This window comes from Gobius niger (assembly GCF_951799975.1).
Source record: "Gobius niger genome assembly, chromosome: 16".
In the NCBI taxonomy this organism is placed as follows: Eukaryota; Metazoa; Chordata; class Actinopteri; order Gobiiformes; family Gobiidae; genus Gobius; species Gobius niger.
In genome coordinates, this window is record NC_136867.1 from 10,386,820 (window position 1) to 10,408,193 (window position 21,374).

General features: G+C 42.7%; 5 protein-coding genes across 6 annotated transcripts in view; 3 read left to right on the plus strand and 2 right to left on the minus strand.

Moving 5' to 3' along the window:
* Positions 1 to 11,485, minus strand: part of iah1 (isoamyl acetate hydrolyzing esterase 1 (putative)) — an 87,460-nt gene extending 75,975 nt beyond the window's left edge. The window contains 6 exon segments of the mRNA XM_079573894.1: positions 10,070 to 10,315; positions 10,454 to 10,572; positions 10,715 to 10,876; positions 11,037 to 11,188; positions 11,259 to 11,311; positions 11,391 to 11,485. Coding sequence (XP_079430020.1) covers positions 10,142 to 10,315; positions 10,454 to 10,572; positions 10,715 to 10,876; positions 11,037 to 11,188; positions 11,259 to 11,311; positions 11,391 to 11,453 — 723 coding nt within the window. The 5' untranslated portion in view covers positions 11,454 to 11,485 and the 3' untranslated portion in view covers positions 10,070 to 10,141.
* On the plus strand, positions 665 to 9,988 carry adam17a (ADAM metallopeptidase domain 17a). Its single transcript, XM_079573889.1, has 18 exons — positions 665 to 810; positions 2,385 to 2,518; positions 2,604 to 2,692; positions 2,856 to 3,027; positions 3,233 to 3,363; positions 3,447 to 3,533; positions 3,722 to 3,847; positions 4,010 to 4,154; positions 4,805 to 4,896; positions 4,986 to 5,138; positions 5,789 to 5,988; positions 6,091 to 6,194; positions 6,346 to 6,480; positions 6,715 to 6,842; positions 6,924 to 7,002; positions 7,171 to 7,259; positions 7,337 to 7,396; positions 9,220 to 9,988. The coding sequence occupies exons 1-18, from the start codon at positions 734 to 736 to the stop codon at positions 9,589 to 9,591; spliced, it is 2,373 nt and encodes a 790-aa protein (XP_079430015.1). The 5' UTR covers positions 665 to 733; the 3' UTR covers positions 9,592 to 9,988.
* A 183-nt stretch (positions 11,486 to 11,668) lies between the features above and the next one.
* On the plus strand, positions 11,669 to 13,162 carry LOC306975430 (dnaJ homolog subfamily C member 30, mitochondrial-like). Its single transcript, XM_079572965.1, has one exon. It carries the CDS (start codon positions 11,748 to 11,750, stop codon positions 12,699 to 12,701), a length of 954 nt encoding a protein of 317 aa, XP_079429091.1. The 5' UTR covers positions 11,669 to 11,747; the 3' UTR covers positions 12,702 to 13,162.
* Positions 13,163 to 13,278: 116 nt separating this feature from the next.
* On the minus strand, positions 13,279 to 18,568 carry LOC306976043 (cleavage and polyadenylation specificity factor subunit 3). The gene is made up of 18 exons (XM_079573890.1): positions 18,342 to 18,568; positions 18,201 to 18,264; positions 17,235 to 17,332; positions 17,037 to 17,165; positions 16,798 to 16,975; positions 16,586 to 16,675; positions 16,375 to 16,525; positions 16,131 to 16,306; positions 15,907 to 16,065; positions 15,637 to 15,783; positions 15,409 to 15,561; positions 14,934 to 15,042; positions 14,769 to 14,867; positions 14,543 to 14,637; positions 14,388 to 14,475; positions 13,796 to 13,862; positions 13,606 to 13,702; positions 13,279 to 13,528 (listed from the first exon to the last, which is right to left on the minus strand). Exons 1-18 carry the CDS (start codon positions 18,410 to 18,412, stop codon positions 13,427 to 13,429), a joined length of 2,073 nt encoding a protein of 690 aa, XP_079430016.1. The 5' UTR covers positions 18,413 to 18,568; the 3' UTR covers positions 13,279 to 13,426.
* A 132-nt stretch (positions 18,569 to 18,700) lies between these two features.
* On the plus strand, positions 18,701 to 21,228 carry itgb1bp1 (integrin beta 1 binding protein 1). 2 transcript variants are annotated; one of them, XM_079573897.1, is made up of 7 exons: positions 18,701 to 18,863; positions 19,535 to 19,639; positions 19,704 to 19,782; positions 19,949 to 20,076; positions 20,179 to 20,271; positions 20,385 to 20,534; positions 20,608 to 21,228. In XM_079573897.1, exons 2-7 carry the CDS (start codon positions 19,568 to 19,570, stop codon positions 20,677 to 20,679), a joined length of 594 nt encoding a protein of 197 aa, XP_079430023.1. In that variant the 5' UTR covers positions 18,701 to 18,863; positions 19,535 to 19,567; the 3' UTR covers positions 20,680 to 21,228. The 2 variants fall into 2 exon arrangements, with proteins under 2 accessions (XP_079430023.1, XP_079430022.1); XM_079573896.1 differs by having other exon boundaries at positions 18,702 to 18,863; positions 19,528 to 19,639.
* The last annotated feature ends 146 nt before the right edge of the window (positions 21,229 to 21,374 follow it).

A 21,374-nucleotide genomic window follows, 5' to 3' on the forward strand; every position in this document is an offset into this window, starting at 1 on the left:
GGCTATGAGCAGTTAGAGCAGTGACCGTGAAAGCATGCGGCTGATCTAGAATAGATGGATAAATTATTGAAGTACGCAAAAAAAAAAAGGCAATTTTAATGAAATTCCCTTTATATTGACGCGTCACGTGCGGCTTGAGGCATAAAATACATTACTGGCATTATTACAAACTACAACATACATAAGAGAAATATGGAAGACTGAACGTACAAATATGCAAAATGGTTCAAAAACGCATTACAACATTGCCAATTGAATTGTCCCTCCGGCCGACCCGTTTACTGCGGATGATTTGCAGCCTGTCCACTTCCGGGTTACTGTGAACCGAAAACAAGCCAAGCCCAATATTTACTTCAATGAGCCCAATGGGCAAACGGCCAAACTTTTGATCATGTTCAGGCTATAACCAACACACCGAGACGCTTAAGATGAAAATTATACTTGTGTTTGCTTGTGTGGTTCCCTATTGGGTAATCAACGCCAATACGATTTTTGACAAAAAGGAGAGCCAGAAATACGGTAGGTGCTTAGATGTCACTGCATCTGTGTTCGAGCTGTCATGAAATATGACTCTTTAATGTAATTACTCTTCAGAAAGATGCACTTAATAATCTGCAAGGACACCGATCAAACGACTTATTTCCGTTAACATTAAGTTGCTCTGCATTACAATTTAGATGATCTTCGCTCAATTCTCTCGGACTTCGAGGTCTTGCCGCTGTCTACTCTGCAGATGCACTCTGTGAGAAGAAGAGACACTCACACCCATTCGCACCTGGAGCGGCTGGTCAGCTTCACTGCTCTGCACAGGTTTGTATTGCTTTAGGAAGTCGTAATATGCTTGTAACAAGAAGGCTGTCTGATGCTCCTCCACAATTCTTAGTGTAGTGTGTAATTGTCACAATATTGTTTTACTAAACCATCTCAGCACAGTCCTCTCCACACATCTTTGCTCTCAGAAAGGATTTTTTCATCAATGCAAGCCAACAAATATTACATCAGGATCCCACAAAGGCTAAAATTAAAACAACTTTGGAAAAGCAAAAGACTAACGGTGAACCTTGGTTAACTGATAAATTATTGCATCACCTAACACAATATTGTGATAATATATAGGTTTACACACCCCGATGTGTCATTTCTTAAAGAGTATGAGTGAAAACACACACAAAAAAATTTCATTCATGGTCAGTGATGTTGTGAAGCCATTTATTTAGAAAAATAATGGTGAAGTCATTTCAAATCCCCATAGCAAAATGAAATACCACCATGACACACCCCAGTTCCTAATACTGTGCATTGCTCCCTTTAGCATCAATGACAGCCTGGAGTCTTTTGTGGTAGTTGTGGAGAAGGTTCTGTAATCCAATGGTAAAGCGACCCATTCTTGGTGAAAAAGCATCCAGTTCCTATAAGTTCCTGGGCTGTTTTGCATGAACAGCGCATTTGAGCTTTCCCCACAGTGGTTCAATGATACTGTCCATTAATATGCACTGTCCCATTCAAATAAATACATGAATGAAATGAAAGGTCAGGAGACTGAGATGGCCACTAACAGGACCTTCACTTTATTTTGCTGGAGCCAGTGGCATCAGTGAACCACCTCTATAGGTATGGTGCACTTCATCATAAGTTGTGAACAACAATACCAGGAATTTACAGGAACTGGAGGCTTTTTGCCAAGCTGAGTGGGCCGCTTTACCATTAGATTATTTACAGAACCTTCTCCACAACTAAGATAAGATAAGATAAGATACCCTTTATTGATCTCACAATGGAGAAATTTTCTACCACAAAAGACTCCAAGCTGTCATTGATGCTAAAGAGGGCAATACACAGTATTAGGAACTGGGGTGTGTAAACCTTTTTACCAGAGTCATTTTGGTATTTTATTTTGTTATGGGGATTTGAAATGAGTGAAAAAAACGTTTTTGTGTTTTCGTTCATATTCCTGGAGAAACGGCCAAAAAAATCCACCAGGGTGTGTAAACCTATTGCCACAACTGTATTAGCATAGTATTATTTGTTGGTGCTACTCCAAATCCTTCAAGGTTGTAGAAAGTTTCACTGACAAAGCCCTTCCTAATATGAAAGCCTCCAGAATTCAGTCGTTAATTACGGTTATTAAGAATTGGTTGGGGACACGTGCTAGAATTGTGGAAGTAGAAGGAAGTCCCCTTATCTTAATTTCCAAACTGATTTTAAATATAGAATCTGGCAACTTGCGTTTCTTTCTGATATTTACCTCTTGAGAACCAAAACAAAAAGAATTAAACATGAGCAACTTTCAGATCATGTAAACAACATTTCAGAATTTACAGTTACAAAAACCAAAACCTACCTACACTACCTTGTTTGAAAATCTCTCTATGTTTATTATTTAGGAATTTCAAGCTGTACCTGACCTCTAACACTGAACTCTTCACGGAGGACTTTAAGGCGGTGTTTGTCGATAAAAATGGAAAAGAGGAAGACTATGATGTTCAGCTTCAAAACTATTTTACAGGCCATGTTGTAGGTGAGTTAAGGACTTGAACTCTGTGTATAGTGTGCAGGATTGTTACAGTTGGTTATATTTTTGCTTTTTGTTGTTTGTCTTTCAGGAGAAGAGCATTCTCGTGTCCAAGCACACATAGACGGGGATGAGTTTTCGGCACACATACTAACCGAGGAATCTGAATACACAGTAGAGGTATCTACACACTGCATATTGGCACAAAATTATATACCCTTTGAATTGATAGATTGTTTTGCAACCTTGAAATCAAATTTAAAAAAATCCACAAAACACATTTGGCAAAATGAGTGACGTGCTGATTTACGTATGAAACTTGTTTTATTTCACATCTTTGCAGCCGTTATGGAGGTTCACTAACGCAGCAGCTGATGGCAGCCTCCTTGTGTATCGTTCTGAAGACATCAAAAACCTGAGCCGAGTTGCTTCTCCAAAAGTGTGTGGCTACGTTCACGCCGATGACCATTACCTTCTGCCAGATTCATTGCCAGGACACAGGGCCCAGAAGAATGGTATGGAGCGGACATTCCAGTGCAATTCGTATATTCATAGATTATGCAAGTGGCATGCTGTTTTGGCCAGAAAGATTGTAGAGATTAAGCTGCTAAATCAATTAAATTAGGTTTTACACATGGGGTAAATACAGGAGCTGCCTCTTGTCATATTGTGCCACATAATTGTTCTGGAAGGTTTTTGAACCTGTTTGTTTGAATTTAGAGTCCCTCAGCCGAGAGAAGAGACACGTCCATGATCACAGGAAGAACACGTGTCCCCTGCTGCTGGTGGCCGACTACCGCTTCTACGAACACATGGGGAGAGGGCAGGAGAGTGTCACTCTAAACTACCTGGTACTCACTTTACATTGTTTTGTTTTGTATTTGCTCTATTACAACCCCTTACAATTGCATTATTTTTTTATTTTTTTCTGTAGATCGAGCTGATTGATCGAGTTGATGACATTTATCGAAACACAACTTGGGATGATGAGTTCAAAGGATATGGAGTACAGATCGCACAGGTATCTCTCCTTTTCATTTTTACAGTTTTCCAGAGATGTAAATGATCATTTAAAACTGTTTCAAGTTTCATTGCTACAGCTACCGTATGTATAAATTAGATTTAAAACACATAAGTGGTCAACTTCTTTACTATTATGATGTTATTAATATTGTGAAATTAGCCAAAGTAATAATTGTACATTTTTAGATAATTATCAACAAAGAACCCACAAGGCCTCCACCGGACCGTGACCCCGAATCTTGGCTGAACTACAACATGAAAAACGGCAACGTGAAGGGAAAGGAGGCTTGGGACGTGAAGAGGCTCCTGGAGGTAGGTTGAATTATGACTAACTAGGTTGAATTCAGATTATGTCTTTCAATTTGCTATTTTAATATTACTGTGTGGATGTAATCCTTCATAACACTACAGAATATGTAAACAGTAGTCAATGCAAAATGCTGTGTGTCTGACATGCGCTTTTTTCCCCCTCAGCAATTCAGCGCAGACATAGCAACAAACGCTTCCAGTGTGTGTCTGGCTCACCTGTTTACATATCAGGACTTTGACGAGGGCACCCTGGGTTTGGCCTACGTGGCTCCCTCCAAACCTCATGCTCTGGGGGGTTTATGCCCCAAACGTAAGCAATTCGCCATTAAAGGGATATTTCAGGATTTTTGACAGTGTATTTAACATTTTTTCTTTTTTTTAAATTCATGCAGTCCTTATATTTGAAGAGTTTAGTGCTTAGCTAGTGCCAGGCTAGTGCATGTCTATGGTAACTAGTAGCCTGCATTAAAAACCTCTTCAAAATCATGGGGTCGTCCTCCAAGCGTTGCCATATCTGATTTGTAGAAAGCTCCTTTGTGAATTCCACGTGTAGTAATGCCGGCTGCAGGTAAACAAACTGCTGTAGATCCAGTAACCGAGCAGATCACTCCGCTGCTGCGCAGCTACAACCAGGAAGCTGATGCTGCTCAAATATAAGTTCTTTTAATGCAAAATGATTATATTAAACAAATATTCAGTCAACACAGACACTTCTATCAGTAGTCTGGTGTTATAAGTGATTTGCCTCACTTATAACACTGCTTGGGTCAGACTGTTTTTAATGCAGGCTACTAGTTACCATAGACATGCGCTAGCCTAGCACTAGCCTAGCACCACTAAACTCTTCAAATATAAGGACTGCATGAATTAAAAAAAAAATCTCCAGAAATCAACAACACTCTGGATAACTTTTATAACTTTTAAATCATCTACATTTCTGTTTTTGTTTTGTTTTTGCAGCATACTACCCTTCTGCCTCGGCCAAGAAACCGAGCTATCTGAATACAGGCCTGACAAGCACCAAGAACTATGGCAAAACCATTCTAACGAAGGTCGGTGTGTTTTTTATTTTTTGGGGAGGGGGCAACACAACCCATTAAATTTGTTTTAAGAGTAAAAAGGCTTTAAATGGCTTAATTAGGAGGCGGATTTGGTGACCACTCATGAGCTTGGACACAACTTTGGAGCTGAACACGACCCCGACAACATCCGTCAGTGTGCCCCCAGTGACGACAACGGGGGCAAGTTTGTCATGTACCCCATTGCTGTGAGCGGCGACCATGTCAACAATAAGGTACTGTCCATTCAAGATTGTTTTCATAACTTCATGTACTTCACATCTAAGTGTAGCATTCACATCAGAACAACACAGTGAAAATAACGTATAGTTAAAAAGCAATACAGTATCTTAATTGTTCATTGTTTTATTAGGATGCCATTAGCTGCCAATTTAATGGCAGCCACTCTACCTGATGTTCTTAATATTGATTATGAAATAGAATTCTTAATACAATACTTAAACATAATGTTGCGTATAGGTCTGTCATAATAATTACTATATCGACTTTCAATATGGCAACATACAATGTAATCTTACACTCAATATTTATTATGGGTACATTTATTTATATTGACCTTGTTTTTGAATCCTATTTTTTGCAAATGCAATATTACAGAAGTACATTTTCTTTTATTACTTCATCTGTTTTTGAATATATATTAATTTGTACTTTTTCTGAGATTCCCAATTTTTAAGTTGGCTTCAGTGGCATCCTTCATTATATCATTTATCGCAATGTTCCAGCCTCAATATCTCGAACTTCAACTTTTGTTGTATATGACAGGCGTTGTTGTGTAGTTGTGTTTCTGTCTCATTTGATCTTATCTTGTGGTATTATTCTGTTGAGGTACGACGATGCAATCTTAACATTTCATTCTCTCCAGCGTTTCTCCAACTGTAGCAAGACTTCCATCGGGAAGACGCTGCGGTTCAAGGCTCCAGCGTGCTTCAAGGAGCGAAACAGCAAAGTGTGTGGGAACTCTCGCGTGGAGGAGGGCGAGGAGTGTGACCCCGGGCTACTCCACCTCAATGATGACCCCTGCTGCACGGCTGACTGCAAGTTCAAACCTGCCGCTCAGTGCAGGTAACGCTCCCAGAGACGCCACATAACTTCACAGGATGTTCTTTTGTTCTTCAGAAAAATCCTTCACTGTGACACTTCCATTTTCTTTTTTTTTTAACACAGTGATCGGAACAGTGCGTGTTGTCGGGAATGCATGTTTGAGGCAATGGGAAGAAGGTGCCAAGAGGCCATCAATGCCACGTGTAAAGGCATTTCGTCCTGTACAGGTGTGAACAATCATATTTAAACTGTTATAGCTACATTGTTATTCACTATATCCTCATAACAGCCTTTGATGTTGGTTTATATTGTGCGTAGGATATTAGATTGCAGTGCAGGAACTCCATTGTAGAATAATCGTTTTTTTTTTATGTTTAGGCAACAGCAGTAAGTGCCCTCCTCCAGTGAACGCGGAAGATGATATGGTGTGTGTGGACAACGGCAGGTGTCGAAATGGAGAGTGTAACCCTTTCTGCGAGGCCATGCAGAACCTCCAGTCCTGCGCTTGCAACGGTATTAACCCACCAGACTCGACTCAACCTTTTAGCACGAGTGTGACTGGACAGAGCTCTAACCACTGAGCCACTTCAAAGTCTGTTGAAGTAGATTGTTAAAGCAAAGATGGACTCACATTCTTAACTTGGTCTATAATGTCACAGTTTGGGTGATGAGCCTAAAGGAGACCCCTCTTAAGCCAGTCGGATAAAATGACTGTTGATTTGACGTGACTGTGTGTGTTTGCTGTAGAAACGGAGCACTCGTGTAAAGTGTGCTGCAGGAAGGACGGCAGGTGTTCTCCTTTTGTCCAGGCCAACGGGAGCTTCCTGTATCTGCGTAAAGGGAAGCCCTGCACTGTGGGATTCTGCGATGAAGGAGTAAGGCTGCAGCCGGTCTTTTAAAGACTCCCAAAGATCTGAAAATCACTGATGTTCTGCGTATTTATCGCTTGACCTCAGGGCAAATGCATGAAGCAGGTCCAGGATGTGATTGAGAGGCTGTGGAATTTCATTGATAAACTCGACATCAACACGTTTGGTGAGTATAGAAAACGGCCAGCTCCGATTTATATATCTGATTTTCTCATTTTCAAACCATTGAAAGAGCAAAAAGAATGTCCTACAAGTAAATAAGTTGGGTAATCCATCTTTAAAATGAGGCTTTGGCTGGTTTTTGTTGTACTTCTAAAGCTGTGTTTGTATCCAGGGAAGTTTCTCGCTGATAACATTGTGGGATCAGTGGTTGTGTTTTCCCTGGTCTTCTGGATCCCTCTGAGCATCCTGGTGCACTGCGTGGTGAGTCTCGGATTTCCACAGCAGCTCATGCACATTCTCTGTACCCATTCATGTTGCTCACCAATTTATGTGTGCAGGACAAAAAGCTGGACCTCCAGTATGAGGAAAATGCCAAGAACATGTACTATCCTCCCAGTGTAAGTCCACTTTAACAGCTTTTCTCTAAATGATGTGCATTAGTCTCACTCACCCACTAACATGACTAACAGAACTTCTAACTCGCATGTTTAATCAGGAAATCATTGGTCCTTTTGAGGTTTGTGATTTTAGGGGTACAATAGTTTAAGATTCTCGGTTAAAAAACAGAATGGAATCTTATATGCTTGTCAAACTCAATGTTCATAAATACAGCATTGTTTTGGAGCTGCTCCAAATTCATCAGTTTACCAGCTATCAACAAATCTAAAGCACACACAAGTGGCTGTAAAACAAACACACAGGAGATATTCTTTCTCTCTGCTCTCCCTTTGTACTGGAGACAGAATTCCCCCGCCCGGTCCAAGACCACAAATACATCACAAGATAAAAATAACAGGCAACTGTTTAGTACTTGTTTAGTGTGAGGTTTCTTCTCCAAATAATTTGCACAAACATTTTTATGGCCAAGAGAGTTCACCCTCCAGGTTCGGAACCCCTGGTCTGATCAGTGATATCAGAGTGACGAAGTTGATAACCGACACGTTCCCCAGTTTGGTTTTGTTAAGTCATGAGTTACAACATACTAGTCCCAGACAAAAGGTTAGACGGATGCGCACTGGGCTGTAGTCAGGGCTTTGTGTGCATGGTGGGGTGGGACACTGACCTGCTCTCTGCCTTGACCCCCTCACACACTGTGGAACTGCAGCGGATGGTGGAGGTTTGTAGTCGTGCTCCGGCTCTAGGTGAGTGTGTGGAGCTTGTGTTGCCATGCGTTCAGGGCGCTGCATGGTCTGTGGCCCACTGTTTGAATATTCACTTCACTCACTGCTTAATGTTGTGCCTGCTCTGGCTGCCCATTTACTCTGAGTCTTGGCGAGGCCCGAGGCGCAGAAAGACTAAATGGGAGCCGCTACAGTAAAGTGTGATGAGTATGGAGAGAGGACTGAGCCCACCACACTGCGTCTTGTGTCAACTTTCATTGTCTGTCGACACTTCAGTTTGCATTAACTGCTCTGTCAGCCACAACATTCTGTCCTGTGGGTTTTCTGTGTCAGGTTTTTGAATGGTTCTGGCACAAAGCTTTCTCACAGATGGAAACTGGAGTAAGTGGTGGTGTTGAGTGATGACAGTCAGAAGCACTGGAGTAGCATGCTTCGGTCACTCGGTGCCTGTCCACTGTGAGAAAGAACGGACATTCATCAATTTTTACTTTTTAATACCCGGTTTAAATCATCTATTTATTTTCCGCTGTTTACGGAACACCTTTAGGTTTGATTATGTATGCTTATAGTCAGACCTGTGTGTTATGCAGTATGTCTCATATAGGACTATAAGAATACACGTCCCAATCAGAACACCTAATGAACCTCATTGAACCTTAGGATTTGACAGCAACCAAAATTAAATATGAAACAAAGGTTATGTAGCTTTTTTTTCAGTTGAGTTTGTGTACCAATTCAGCAAGTGTTAAGTTCACCTCACACTCTGCACTGGTTCAGGGGTGAACACTTAACCCATTGAGCCATTGTTTCAATGCAATAGACACCAGGTCAGTAGGAATCAGATAAAAAGCTGGTCTGACATATTGCTCTTGTCAGTGCATTTCACTGCAGACAATTAGCTTCAGAAAGCTTTTTGTTTTGCTAAATATTCAGATTCTTGGTCACTTGAAAGTGACTGTTGTATGCTCCAATCAAATTTAGTTTGGCATTAAATGATTGATCCCTGATGCCTAGACATTTTTCTTTTTAGTATCAAGTTTCAAATGTGTGTTGCTGAGGATGAATCTGACTTGAGGCCCTTATTGTTTTACCTTTTCCAGAGTCAAGAAATCTTGAGCAACCTGGATTCCACATCCGTGCGCATCGTCAAGCCTCCTCGAGCTCACTTCTCCCCCGCCGACCGGACCGGGCCCTCTTCTCTGTGCCCTCAGACCCAGCCAGTCACGCCCAGCAGAGCCCTGGCCCCAGAGGAGAACTGCAGCCTCAGTCCGGACAACGGAGGACTGACAACAATCCAGGAGGACGGCAGCGACTCTCCCCTCGGAGAGGAGCCCGGCGCTTTCACAACCGCAGGAGCCTCCTCGTCGGCTACGAAATCCTCCTGCGAGGATCTGAGCGAGAACCAAACGGCCCGGGAGCGGCGCCGCCTGCTCAGACAGGACTGCATTGACACCAAAGAGACGGAGTGCTGAGTCAGATATTTTAAACATGTTTGAGTCTAAAGTTTGTCAAGTGTTAAATACACTGGATTGCTTGTTTTTATAGCTTCTCAGTTAATCACATTTCTACTGTATTATACGTAGACTGGGCACAACTAACTTTCACATCAGTGTTAAAATGATAATTCTCACATCATTTCAGAAGGTTCTTTATTCCTGCAGGAATGTCTTTTGTATATTTATTGTGCCTTTCCAATTTTGTAATCTATCCATTTTTAAGTTTGTTAAAGACTTTGGTGATTCCTTCATGCTTTTCTTTTGAGTAATGCACTTTTGTGTCACCACTTATGCCTTGAATAATGTTTTCAATGTTTAGGTCAGAACAATTGTGCTTTCACTGTTACAGCTGGTATATGTGGGCCCATGTGATGTCAGATTGTTTCTAATGATTATGTAAATGAAGTGCAAGTGCTTAAAAATAAAATGTTTATTGCAAATCTCACTCAACTACATTTAGAAATCTTTTTACATATACACTGTTTCACCAAAGTGATGATAGAACAAGAGGCCACTCTGCTCTGCGTTAGTCACAGAGTAAAGTGGTCTCGGGACTTGCAGCGTTCACGTCTGCCCAGTATGGGAGAATAAAGGGCAGCTCCTCCAATCGCCTCTGCAGCAGCCTCCACAGGTGCTCGCTCACAAACTGGTTGCCTTTCTGTGAGAGGTGCAGGCCGTCACTCAGGTACTCCGTATAATCCTAAAGTCAGGGAGAAACAACGCCATAATTGGACAATGATGATTGAATTGTATGATGACTCAACAAGCGACTGAGTGCCTGGAAAAGCGCTACATAAGACTAATGCATTATTATTAGAACTGATGTGGGGCGCACCTATCCATCCTTCTGCATGAGAGTCCATAGATCCAGCACGTTCACGCCACACTGACCCGCAGCCTCCACGCATGCCTGAGCGTACTGGCCTGCCACCGCATTCAATCGGTTCAGTGCACTTCCTGAAACAAAATTAGACTGGGTCATTTTGTAGGCATCGGTTTCTACTCCTGTACCACTACAAAAACACCACCTTTATGTATGGAAGCCAATTCAAATACACATTTATAAAGTACAAAAAAAAAAAAGGTTGATCTATAACACCTTTAAGAATGCACTCTTTCTCCCAGGCCGGCTCATGGATTGGTGGGGGAGTGATGAAGATGACCTTGTCTGGTTCCACACCTGCAGATGCTAGGATCTTGGTGAGCTCTTTCATGTTCTCGGAATACTCCTGCAGCGGCACATGTTGCTGGGGGTTTACCTCTGAAGGAACAAGGAACAAAGCTGTGTGACTACCTGAAGAGTAGAGCTGAAGTGGAAACGGTGGTGTGAAGGGGTTGGAAATAATAATAATAAAGAAATAATAGAAAAAGATCACAATGGGACAGTGTTATCTTACCACCCAGCTCCTATAAGCGATTACCTTTCAAGGCGGAGTCATTGGCCCCAAAGAAAACCGTGACAGCTGCGATATGGCCCTCACTGGAGTCGTGGGTTTCCAGAAGCCGCGGCAGGAGGATCTTGGCCCATCGGGAGTTATACCCGGACAGCCCCCGGTTTACTACATCGCACTTCCTGACACGAAACATGCACGTTACAGGACAACCCTTTGTAAAACACTGGCGCTAGTATGAGGTCAACTTACCTCGCTAATTTGTTGGCAATTTCTGCACCCCATCCGTTTGGCTGAAAAGAAAACTGAAACAAAGGGCATACATTTTGTCAGCTGTTAGGTTAGAAATAAATGCAGAAAAGGCTGCACACGTGCCAGATCTACCTGCGTTATAGAATCTCCAAATAATATCACTTTGGGCCACACGATTGCTCTGCACTTGGACATTATTAAAACTAACTTCCGGTTTCAAATGGCAAAGCGCCTGGTCGTGCTTTTTTCTTTACAGACGATAATTTATTCAACGAACAATAACGGGTGTCTGCCAGTGTTTTCCTGTAGACGTAGTCAGCCCATTAGGTTTATCTTATCTTATTAGCCCAATAATATAATTCTGGCATAAATATAATAAACATGGCATCGCAGCGCGCTCAGCTCACGTGTGTATGATCAGCGCACGTGCACTCCTTCCCACCAGAGGGCGCTGTAGTGCGAGGCACGCGGAAGAGCCGCTTCCTTGTTATGATGGTCATAAACATGGCGGATGAAGTTCTGCGTCTGGCAAGGAGAGTGTCTGACATTGGACTCAAAACAGGGCTCGGTGCTCATGTAAAGATTAGACCACAGTGGTTTAAAGGCAAGCGGCAAGTGTCATCTTTGTCGGTGGGATTTTTACTGAAAAATATCGTAAACGACAACGAAAATGGACTCAGAACTGTGTCGGACTCCCCCGCCGCTGTCCAAAGGGGCAGTTACACAAGGGTAAAGTCGTTGTTTTTTGACCAAGACATTGATAACCGAAGGAAACGAGGAGCGCATTCTGGATCAACACCGATGTGGCGGGTTCATTATGGAAGAGTGACACTTTTTAAACGCTCCAAGTCAAGACACGACTTGTTTTTTAGCAGGGCATACAGCGATAATGGCGGCTACGAAGGACCGTTGTACAAAAGCAAAACTGCCTACTATGACATTTTAGGAGTTTCTGCGAGTGCCACTCAGGCCCAAATAAAAACCGCCTACTACAAGCAGTCATTCGCCTTTCATCCGGACAGAAATGCGGGCAGTGACGAGGCCACGCTGCGCTTCTCAGAGATAAACGAGGCGTACACTGTTCTGGGCAACAAGGCTCTGCGCAAGAAGTACGACCGAGGGTTTTTAAGCTCCTCAGACCTCACCGCCGGGGCCAGACCCTCCGCCAAAGACACCCGCGCGGCCAGCTCCACCAAGCAGCAAACCGGCAGCAGGAGATCAGTGATGGACCAGGAGGAAAGTGCGCGGATGTTCGACTTTGATAAGTTCTACAAATCCCACTACGGTGAGCAGCTGCAGAGGGAGAAGGACCTCCGTATGCGCAGAGAGATGCGCAGGAAGAAAGAGGAGAGCCTCGAGGAGGAGAATCTGGACCGGACGATGGAGTTGACAATGGGACTTATACTGTTCATGACTGTGTGCGTTATCATGAGCTTCAAATAGGACTGAAATGCTAAGGGCAATGCACGTTGTTCAGCAGGTTTTCACTCAAAGATATGACTTGAATAGGTCTTAAGTTGTGCAATAATACGCCCCCTGAAACGCTTGACTAGTCTGTCAGTGCCAGGGGCCAAACAAACACGTTCTATCTTCATATCACCTGTTTTGAGAGTTCAGACAGCTGTAAGAAACTAATGTCAAGATTCACCGTTGTCAAGTATGTTAACTGTTTTTGTCTCTACGACTTTTATAAAGTTGTCCCTTTTATTTAATAGACAATGCCACAGTGTATTTAAGAGATCTGTGCGCCACAAGTGCCCAGACACCTGTGAAACATATTTTAAATAGAATATGCAGATTTTAAATGATAAACTGGGATATGGGCTTGTGATTCCCAGATGATAAATAAATGGGTGTCAAGTAAAACCATTGCACATTTTCTCTCTTCTATCAAACACATTAATTAGTTACAAAATATGTGCAATACTTATTTTACTGTTACAATAAAATATACAGTACAGAAAGTTAATCTAACACATTGGTCTATGTCATATTACATACAGTAACTCTTTTGTTTGTTTTGTTTTCTTAATTCAACAGACCAGATAAAAAAAAACATTACAAAGAACACTTATGTGAATAAACACTGTACAAATATAGATGAACTATAACAGTAAAATCACAAATGTAAATAAATTAAGTTGGACAGTAACGACTGAGATGGGGTGTCAGATGACAGGGTTGAGTGCATCATAGAGCCGCTGCACGGACAGCTGCACCATTTCTCTGAGAGGCTCATCTTCATAGCCATTGTCCTCACACACCACCGTCTGCACACACAAGCGTTTACAGTCTGTCTCATGAAAGAAGCACTTCTGTATTGAACAGTTGTTGTGCAGCATCTTACCCTGCTCTCCACGCAGACGTGGACTGTTCTCCTGTCGACGGTCACAGCTATGGTGTTATTATCAACGAAAGCCACACACTCCTCTCCAAACATGTCCCTAGACAGCACAGAAAACTCAGGCCATTAACGGGGCACAGTGCATCACAGTGCTGCCCAGAGAGAAAACAAACGATGGGGTAGTTATGCTTACTGCAGCATGACTTCGAGTCGTGCCTGGAAAACATCCATGTCCATGATGTTACTCTGAGTTTCCATAACTGATCATTGAACAAAACAAAGAAATGGGCCGTCAAGCATCAACATCAAATTATTATTTTTCTCTCTTTAGATAAATGACATGGACGACATTGTGGTTTTATGTTGTGAAACTATCTTAATCTAAAATGAGTGGCATGGTGGCGCAGCAGGTAGCACTTGCTTCACAGCAAGAAGGTCCCGGGGCTTTTCTGTGTGGAGTTTGCATGTTCTCCTCATGTCTGTGAGAGGTTTCCTCCGGGTACTCTGGTTTCCCCTAACACTAAAAACATGTAAAATTGGCCAGAATGAATGATGTGTGTGTGTCTGTGGATGAATTGTGGTTGGTGCAGATGTGTGCAGTCACGCTTCTGTCAGTCTAACCCAGGGGAAACTGGAGCTACATACAGCACATAGCTTACCACCACCATGTGTGGAGTGAATGAAGTACAAATCCCCTACACTGTGTGAAGCACTTGGGTGACTTGTGTCATGTGAAAAGCGCTCTTCAAATAAGCTTCCATTCCATCAAATCTTGACAGACTAACCTTTCTGAGCCTTTGGATTAGACTGGACCTCCAGCACCACTGTTGTGACTGCGTCAGCGTACATGTCATTCAGAGGATTTGCTATCCACTAAAACATCCGAAAGCATTGAATTACTCAACAGTTTTCAGTTTTGGAGAAATAGTTAGAAACAAACCTCAAGAAGCACCATGCCGGCTTCATGTACCAAAGTGATGCTTTTAAAGATCTTCAGAGTGTTTTTTTCCGTACCCTCCAGCTCCTCCACATCCCCTGACACAAAGTGCAAAACAGTCTTTGTTTTATTATCTAGATTATGTTCATGGTGCACATTATACGTGTCCAGTAGTGTTAACATTTGAGAGAAGACTGAAATACAACAGAAGTCCACATTTGCACCGTACCAGTGAGGTTGCGGAGGTGGCAGACGAGGAGCGAGTACGGCCCAGTGAAGGGGATGGCCTGACTCTGCTTCACTGTGCTCATGGTCAGCTCGGTGTACGCTGTCAAACACAAACAGTTGAGCACAAGCTGAACTCATAGCAGGTGGTTGAGAGGCAGGCACTCACTGGACAGATCGCAGGGGTTCAGGATGTGGTAGTTGAAGTTCTTTTTCACCAAGATCCCTGAAACTCGCTCCCCTTGGACACATTTCCGATCAGCCAAAGAGCCCATCACCTGCAGTGAGACATAAAAGCCGGTTCTAGAAACATCCACTGTATGATTTTATAACGTAACAGATCTTCTACAGTTACTTACAGAAGAAACAAACAAACAAAAACATTCTAAACACTGCCCCAAATATGTTTTCCCTTGTTCACACCTCGCGGTCTGTGTTATTACCTTTGTCCTTGGATTATTATTATCTTAATTGTTATATAGAGGCTGCACTAGACTATGAATTGGTAGTTTTCATATGACTGAAGCACTTATTACTGTATTATGTAACTGTCTTGATTTTAGTTATAGACTTCTACCTAATACAGCATAAAAGTTCATTAAAATGGGTGTAGAAAACCACTTTATAATACTCAGGAAAATGACCTTAGCCAGTTTCTCTCCTCTGAAGTTGAGTGTAACTGCCTCCGTGTTGCGGGGGTTGTGGACCTCAATGTGCACTTGGTCATTGTCTTCGTACTCTCTGATCAGAGCAGCCTTCAGCCGGGCCATCTCGTTCTGTTCCCCGTGGACCAGAATCTGAGACAGGAAAGAAAATGGTGGAAGCGTTGTACTTCAGATGCATAAACCGCAGCGGTCTGGAGCTGGTCTTACGACATGTGGGGGTTTGAGCGCCCGGATGAACTCGCTGGTTTGCTGGTAGTCTGTGTGCGCCGAGAAGGAGATGTAGTCCACAGACATCTTCAGCTGCAGCTTCTGTCCGGACATGGTGGTGATCTCCTCTGGCTCAGACATTATGTGCTGCACATCGTGAACAAGAATGGGATTCAAACAGTCAAAATACCACACTCAATCTGCACTGATATATTATTTTTCAATAAATTATATACAAAAAGAACAAGAGGGTTATGAAAGTCAAATGACCTTAGCGAGTGTCCCCTCGACACAGTAACCCGCGATGATGACCCCATTTCTTTTGTCTGTGCACCAGCTCTCAAACAGCTCCCGGGACAAACCGCTCTGCATCATCCCCGGAGACGCCATCACCACACTGGGCCCAATGTCATCGAAGTGGTCCATGCTCTGTGGAAAAACACTGCATGACCGTTCTGCACAAAAGCTGACACCTGGAGCTGATGGGAACAAACCTTCAGGTTGCTGATGTGTTTGAAAACAAATGGGTTGTTGATGTTGATGGCTTTGCGGATCTTGTCATTCATTGCGTTGACATAGGTCTGGTAGACGGCCATGCACTTTTTCGCCAGTGACGACGCGTAGTAAATGGGGATGTCGTGGAGCTCTGGATGGTTCTGCCAGTATTCATCTACAGAGGCAAAAAACAGCTATTAAACCTGACTTTTCACTTCTGAGAGTCACGGGGGTCGTGCTTGCCTAGAATAAGCAGCAGCTCCTGGGCCCGCCCTAAGGCGAAGACTGGGATCAAACAGCGGCCCTCTCGATTCACAATGTCATGGACGGTGTTACAGAAGCGCGCCTCTCGCTCCTCTCTTTTCTCATGAATGTGTGTGCCGTAAGTAGACTCCTGAAATTCACCACATTTAATCCGTGCTTTTTGTTGCTCTCCAAAATACAATGGACTTACTATAATGAGGATGTCAGGTTTAACGCTGGGGATCTCAGCAGCCATTAGATGCCTATCCTCTTGTCGAGAGAAGTCTCCAGTGTACAGCAACTTTGAAAGGAAAAGACCAGGTCAAGCCCTTCAAGACAATCACAAACACCCACTTCTTCTAAGAGGATCCAGGGCTTTGTGATTGTTACTGAAATGGGATCAAGTCATACGAAAATTCTCACCTTTACTCCTGCGATCTCGATCATGAACATGGCTGCTCCTAATACATGACCGGCATGGTAACACCAGAACTTGATTCCTGCCACCTCTTTGACCTCATGAAAGTTGATTGTCTCAATTTTGTCCATACTCTCTTCCAGGTCTGTCTCCGTGTACAGCATGTCATCAGCCGAAATGTTACTACAGGAAATATTTAGGTTAGGGACGGTCAGAGCAAGTTTTAGAGTTTATCTTTTCCAACCTGACTTTGACGTAGTCCGAAAGTAGCCAGCGGTAGATAGCTTTAGTCGCATGCGTCATGAAGGTTCGACCTTTAAAACTGGTCTTCTGCAGGAACCAGGGCAGAGCTCCACAGTGGTCCAAGTGGAAACTGCCCAAAAAATCTAATCAAACACTTGGGATAGTGGTGCAGAGACACAAAGGTGAACAAAGGACTTACTGGCTGATCAGCAGCAGGTCTATTTCCGCTGGGTCTATCAGATCAATGTATGGAAGAGCATCCATTCCCTCCAATCCAGGATGAATCCCACAATCCAGCTGAATCAGAATCAGAATCAGAATTGTTTTATTGGCCATTGTTATGAACAGGTTCACAACTAGGATTTGTTTTTACAGTTCAATTGTGCAACATGAAACATAAAACATATGACAGATAAATAATAAACTATAAAAACTAAAAGACTATAAGGGCATGCATAACGAAGATTACATTTAAACTATGATTAAGATAAGAATTTGACACAGAACAACAGCGTGAGAGTACAGAACCTTTCCAAAAAACTTAGAATACCATGGAAAAAAGTTGATTTATTTCCATAATTTGGATTGATTCAATGCCACGGCACATCGAGGCAGTGATTAAGGCAAAGGGATTCCCTACAAAGTATTGAAGATTGACATATCATCATATTTTCTGCAAAAACTGAGAAGTAAATGGGCGATTTCTCCTGTTTTTGTGGGCTTTGTGAGCTGGAAGCCCAAATAATGTACAAATAAACAACTAAATACTTGAAATGGTGGAAGTTGTGGGCCCCGAATCTATAATCTATGGAAGTTTAACGCTTTGAATGGAATTATGGAAATAAATAAACAGTTCCATGATATTAAAATTGACAGATGTGCGGGTGCATTGAGTTTTAGCAGCAGGTATGAGTGTGGACATACCACATAGTGCAATAGAGCAGTGCAAATGGCTGGAACAGGTTATTACATTCATGAGTCTGATACACAGTTATTTGGGTCTTGCTTTCGTTCGTGAATCTGATGGCGAAGGGGAAAATATACACTTCACATGAGACACAACTGAAGCGGGCATTAAAACATGTACAATAGGCCAGGATGAATGAGAGTGGTAATAATACTGCAACAGATTGGCTATATGGCTAATTAACACTTTGTACAGTACCATTATTTTTCTTCCTTTAAACTCCAGGATTATGCAGGACCTGCCAACCTCCTGACCGGCACCACTGTGTGACGAACAACATGAGTTTAAGAAAGCTCTGAAAATGATATAAAATAAAACAAGCACAGTGAGGGAACTTACAGTGGGCGAATATGCAGCTGGTCACTCTCCTCGGCGGGGACAACGACTTCAACTTTACGCCTCACAGCCATCGTTTTACTATAAGCTGTAATATACACGTAAATATGCAGAGACACTTGTCAATCACTGTCCAATAATGAACCTGTTCATATTTTGAATGAGTGGGAGGGTCATGGGAGGGCCTGTCGCTAACAAACCGTGCACTTCCGCCAGAGAGCCAAAATACGTCCGGAGAGAAACCGCGGCCAGCACAAAGGTTCCGCGTGAATAGATTACCGTTTAGTTTCGGCGTAAACAGGGCATTCATTCTCACATTTCTTTTTTTATCAGAGAACTTCGGATTAATTTAGAGATGAATGTTACGCATATTTTAGCGAATTAATGAAGAAAAGGTGTTGATTTATTTTATGTGTTTGCCCCCTCGGCTGCGCTCTCTTTAAGAGCTTTGGGTGGAGGCTCCGCAGCTCGCACAGTCAAGATGAAGTAAAAGTGAAGGGAGATTTGACTCAAAAATAAAAAAAGGTTGGTTTACACACGAATACATTACAGTGCGGGGTTCCGGATCTGGCGCTACCGTTTCATACCCTTAAAGCAACATGGACATTTAGTGTAGTTTTGCTCTAGGACTACACACCTTTCTGAACTTGTAAATGCATCTTAGATACTGCCGGTTTTCGAGCTTGATACACACACTGATATAACTTAAGGGAAAACAAGTCGTATTCCATTGAATTAATAATGCAAAACTGCTAAGGTTGTAAATATTTCATGTTGACTCTGCCCTCCTGCGAGTCTACATTAGTTACAGCGTTACAGCTGAGCAGAGCATGGTGGTCTTTCTTTGAGAGGTAAACTGGTGCGTGAGGCAGAGGTGTTTGTGTCCTATAGATACTTACTTGAATTTATCATTGTAAATTTAAGGACATGAAGACATTGCATTGTGTTTTTGGGTTGGTCTTTCATTAATAGGAAAATGACATCGTTATTTCTAGTATTTAACATACAGCTTGAGTAATATCAGTTTCAAGTTTTTAATATTTACAGTAACAACATCCTTACCTGTTGACACATTGGTTACTCTGCCCACCACATAGATTTCTGAAACAGTGATTTCTTCTTTTTGTTTGTGATGCCTGTCACTGTCGAGGCATTTCCACGGTTGGTTTTGACCATGTTGTTCGTGCAGTTCCCAGGTACAAGCCCGGATACGATGGTTATGGTGAAGGATGTTCCGTAAAGTGAAGAAGCGCCACAGCAGCAGCAGCTCCCAGAGCAGCGAGATCAGCACCAAGAGCAAAGTACAGCCCACAGCCGCAGATGTGGTATTTTGGAGTAATGTGATAACTCTGCCTTGTCCTTCAGTCTGTGGAGTCCAGTCTGGGAGGGCTGTCCAGGTCCAGCACTGTTGCCAGCCTCGACACAGATTCGGCCAAGAGCTCAGGTGCGCCACTGTGATGTCTGATTTTCAGGTTTAACTTTACATAATCATAATACACCCATTACATTTAGCAGCTGTCACATTCTGTCTAGTTGTACCAATAGCTCAGATACATGTTCAGCACATTATTGAGCGTGTGCTCGAATGTTCATGGGTTGTTGGTGTGCAGGGAACAGCTCTGAGGCTTGTGCGGAGTTCAGGGTGAAGTATGTGGGGGCTTTAGAGAAGATGCAGTTTGACATGAGCAGGACCCTTCAGGAGCCTCTTGACCTCATCAACTACATCGACACGGCTCAGGTAACATATGCTACACATGCCATATGCTGATACTGACCAATGAGGTGCCAGCACTGTCACTGTTGAACCACAATGGAAACTGATGCTGGTGGACTTCTACAGCAAGATGGGAAACTGCCTTTTGTGCCTGCTGAGGAGGAGAGGATTCTGGTGGTGTCAAAGTATGGAGTCAAAGTGGCCTCCATTGACCAGTGTGTGAGTGCTTTAAATTACTGCATTTTATTTATGTTTTAATGGTATTATGTCCTGTCCCTGTAGCAGTGGATCAGCAGTTAATACAGTGATACATTTTGTGCTCCCTTGAGCAGGATGTCTTGCATCGTCACCCCTTGTACCTCATTGTACGAATGTTGTGTTATGATGATGGCCTCGGAGCGGGAAAGAACCTTCTGGCTCTAAAAACTACAGACATAAACCAAAAAGAATGCAGCATCTGGGTCTACCAGTGCCACAGCTCAGTGAGTATGTAAACTCCGACCTGCTGTAAATGCAGGGTCACGGTTCTAACCACTCTCCTTCTGCTGTGTGCAGGAGCAGGCCCAGGCCATCTGTAAGGTACTGTCAACAGCATTCGACTGTGCTCTGACGTCTGAGAAGTCCTGACCGACTGCAACTAAATACACCACCCTCTCCGGAAAAGAGAATAGAATTATTTTTGTGAATTAAAATGCAAAGTATTTTTATACATAGATTTTTTACATTTGGTACAAAATGTTTTGCACACGCTGATGCCCAAGAATCAGTGTGTGCAGAACATAATCTATGTGGATCAGGGATGTTGTTAGATTGAACCAACACAGGTACTTTGTACTTCAGGACATGGAAATTGGTACGCAAGACCCAGGCCTCATCCCTTTTTTGTCATTTCAGCAATTTGATTGTTTTGTACTTACAAGGGAGATGAAGAGACTGTATGTTTCTACCTTTAATAGACCAAAGCTATTCAAAGCCAGACCTCTTGTTTATGTGGTACCTTCTGTTTTGAATTCATCTTTACTAAAAGATGTGCAATTTTGGTACGTCATTTTTATTTATTCCATTAGTAATGTTTTTGCTGTCGAGTTTGGAGAACTCCCCATTATACAATTGTGGTACATCTTGTCACTAAGCAAACGTGTCCCCAAAACATAAACAAAGCATTTTAGGGCCACATTTTCAATAAAATTAGCTGAGCCAAACCCTTTGTGCTGGAATTTTTATGATGTGGTGTAAATGGTCTCAACTTACATTGCTTTTCCACCTACATGAGGCACTCATGTAGGTGGAAACCACACACCCATTCATTCTCCTACAGACAC

Coding starts and splice junctions, on each gene's coding strand:
- LOC306976043 (XM_079573890.1), bottom strand. CDS start 18,412: ATGGCTGTGAGGCGTAAAGTTGAAGTCGTTGTCCCCGCCGAGGAGAGT. Junction 17,333..18,200: donor TTAAAGGAAGAAAAATAATG/GTACTGTACAAA, acceptor ATTCTGATTCAG/CTGGATTGTGGGATTCATCC. Junction 13,529..13,605: donor ACGTCTGCGTGGAGAGCAGG/GTAAGATGCTGC, acceptor TTGTGTGTGCAG/ACGGTGGTGTGTGAGGACAA.
- adam17a (XM_079573889.1), top strand. CDS start 734: ATGCACTCTGTGAGAAGAAGAGACACTCACACCCATTCGCACCTGGAG. Junction 3,534..3,721: donor ATGGAGTACAGATCGCACAG/GTATCTCTCCTT, acceptor GTACATTTTTAG/ATAATTATCAACAAAGAACC. Junction 5,989..6,090: donor AAACCTGCCGCTCAGTGCAG/GTAACGCTCCCA, acceptor TTTTTAACACAG/TGATCGGAACAGTGCGTGTT.
- itgb1bp1 (XM_079573897.1), top strand. CDS start 19,568: ATGTTCCGTAAAGTGAAGAAGCGCCACAGCAGCAGCAGCTCCCAGAGC. Junction 20,272..20,384: donor TGGCCTCCATTGACCAGTGT/GTGAGTGCTTTA, acceptor TCCCTTGAGCAG/GATGTCTTGCATCGTCACCC. Junction 20,535..20,607: donor TCTACCAGTGCCACAGCTCA/GTGAGTATGTAA, acceptor TGCTGTGTGCAG/GAGCAGGCCCAGGCCATCTG.
- LOC306975430 (XM_079572965.1), top strand. CDS start 11,748: ATGATGGTCATAAACATGGCGGATGAAGTTCTGCGTCTGGCAAGGAGA.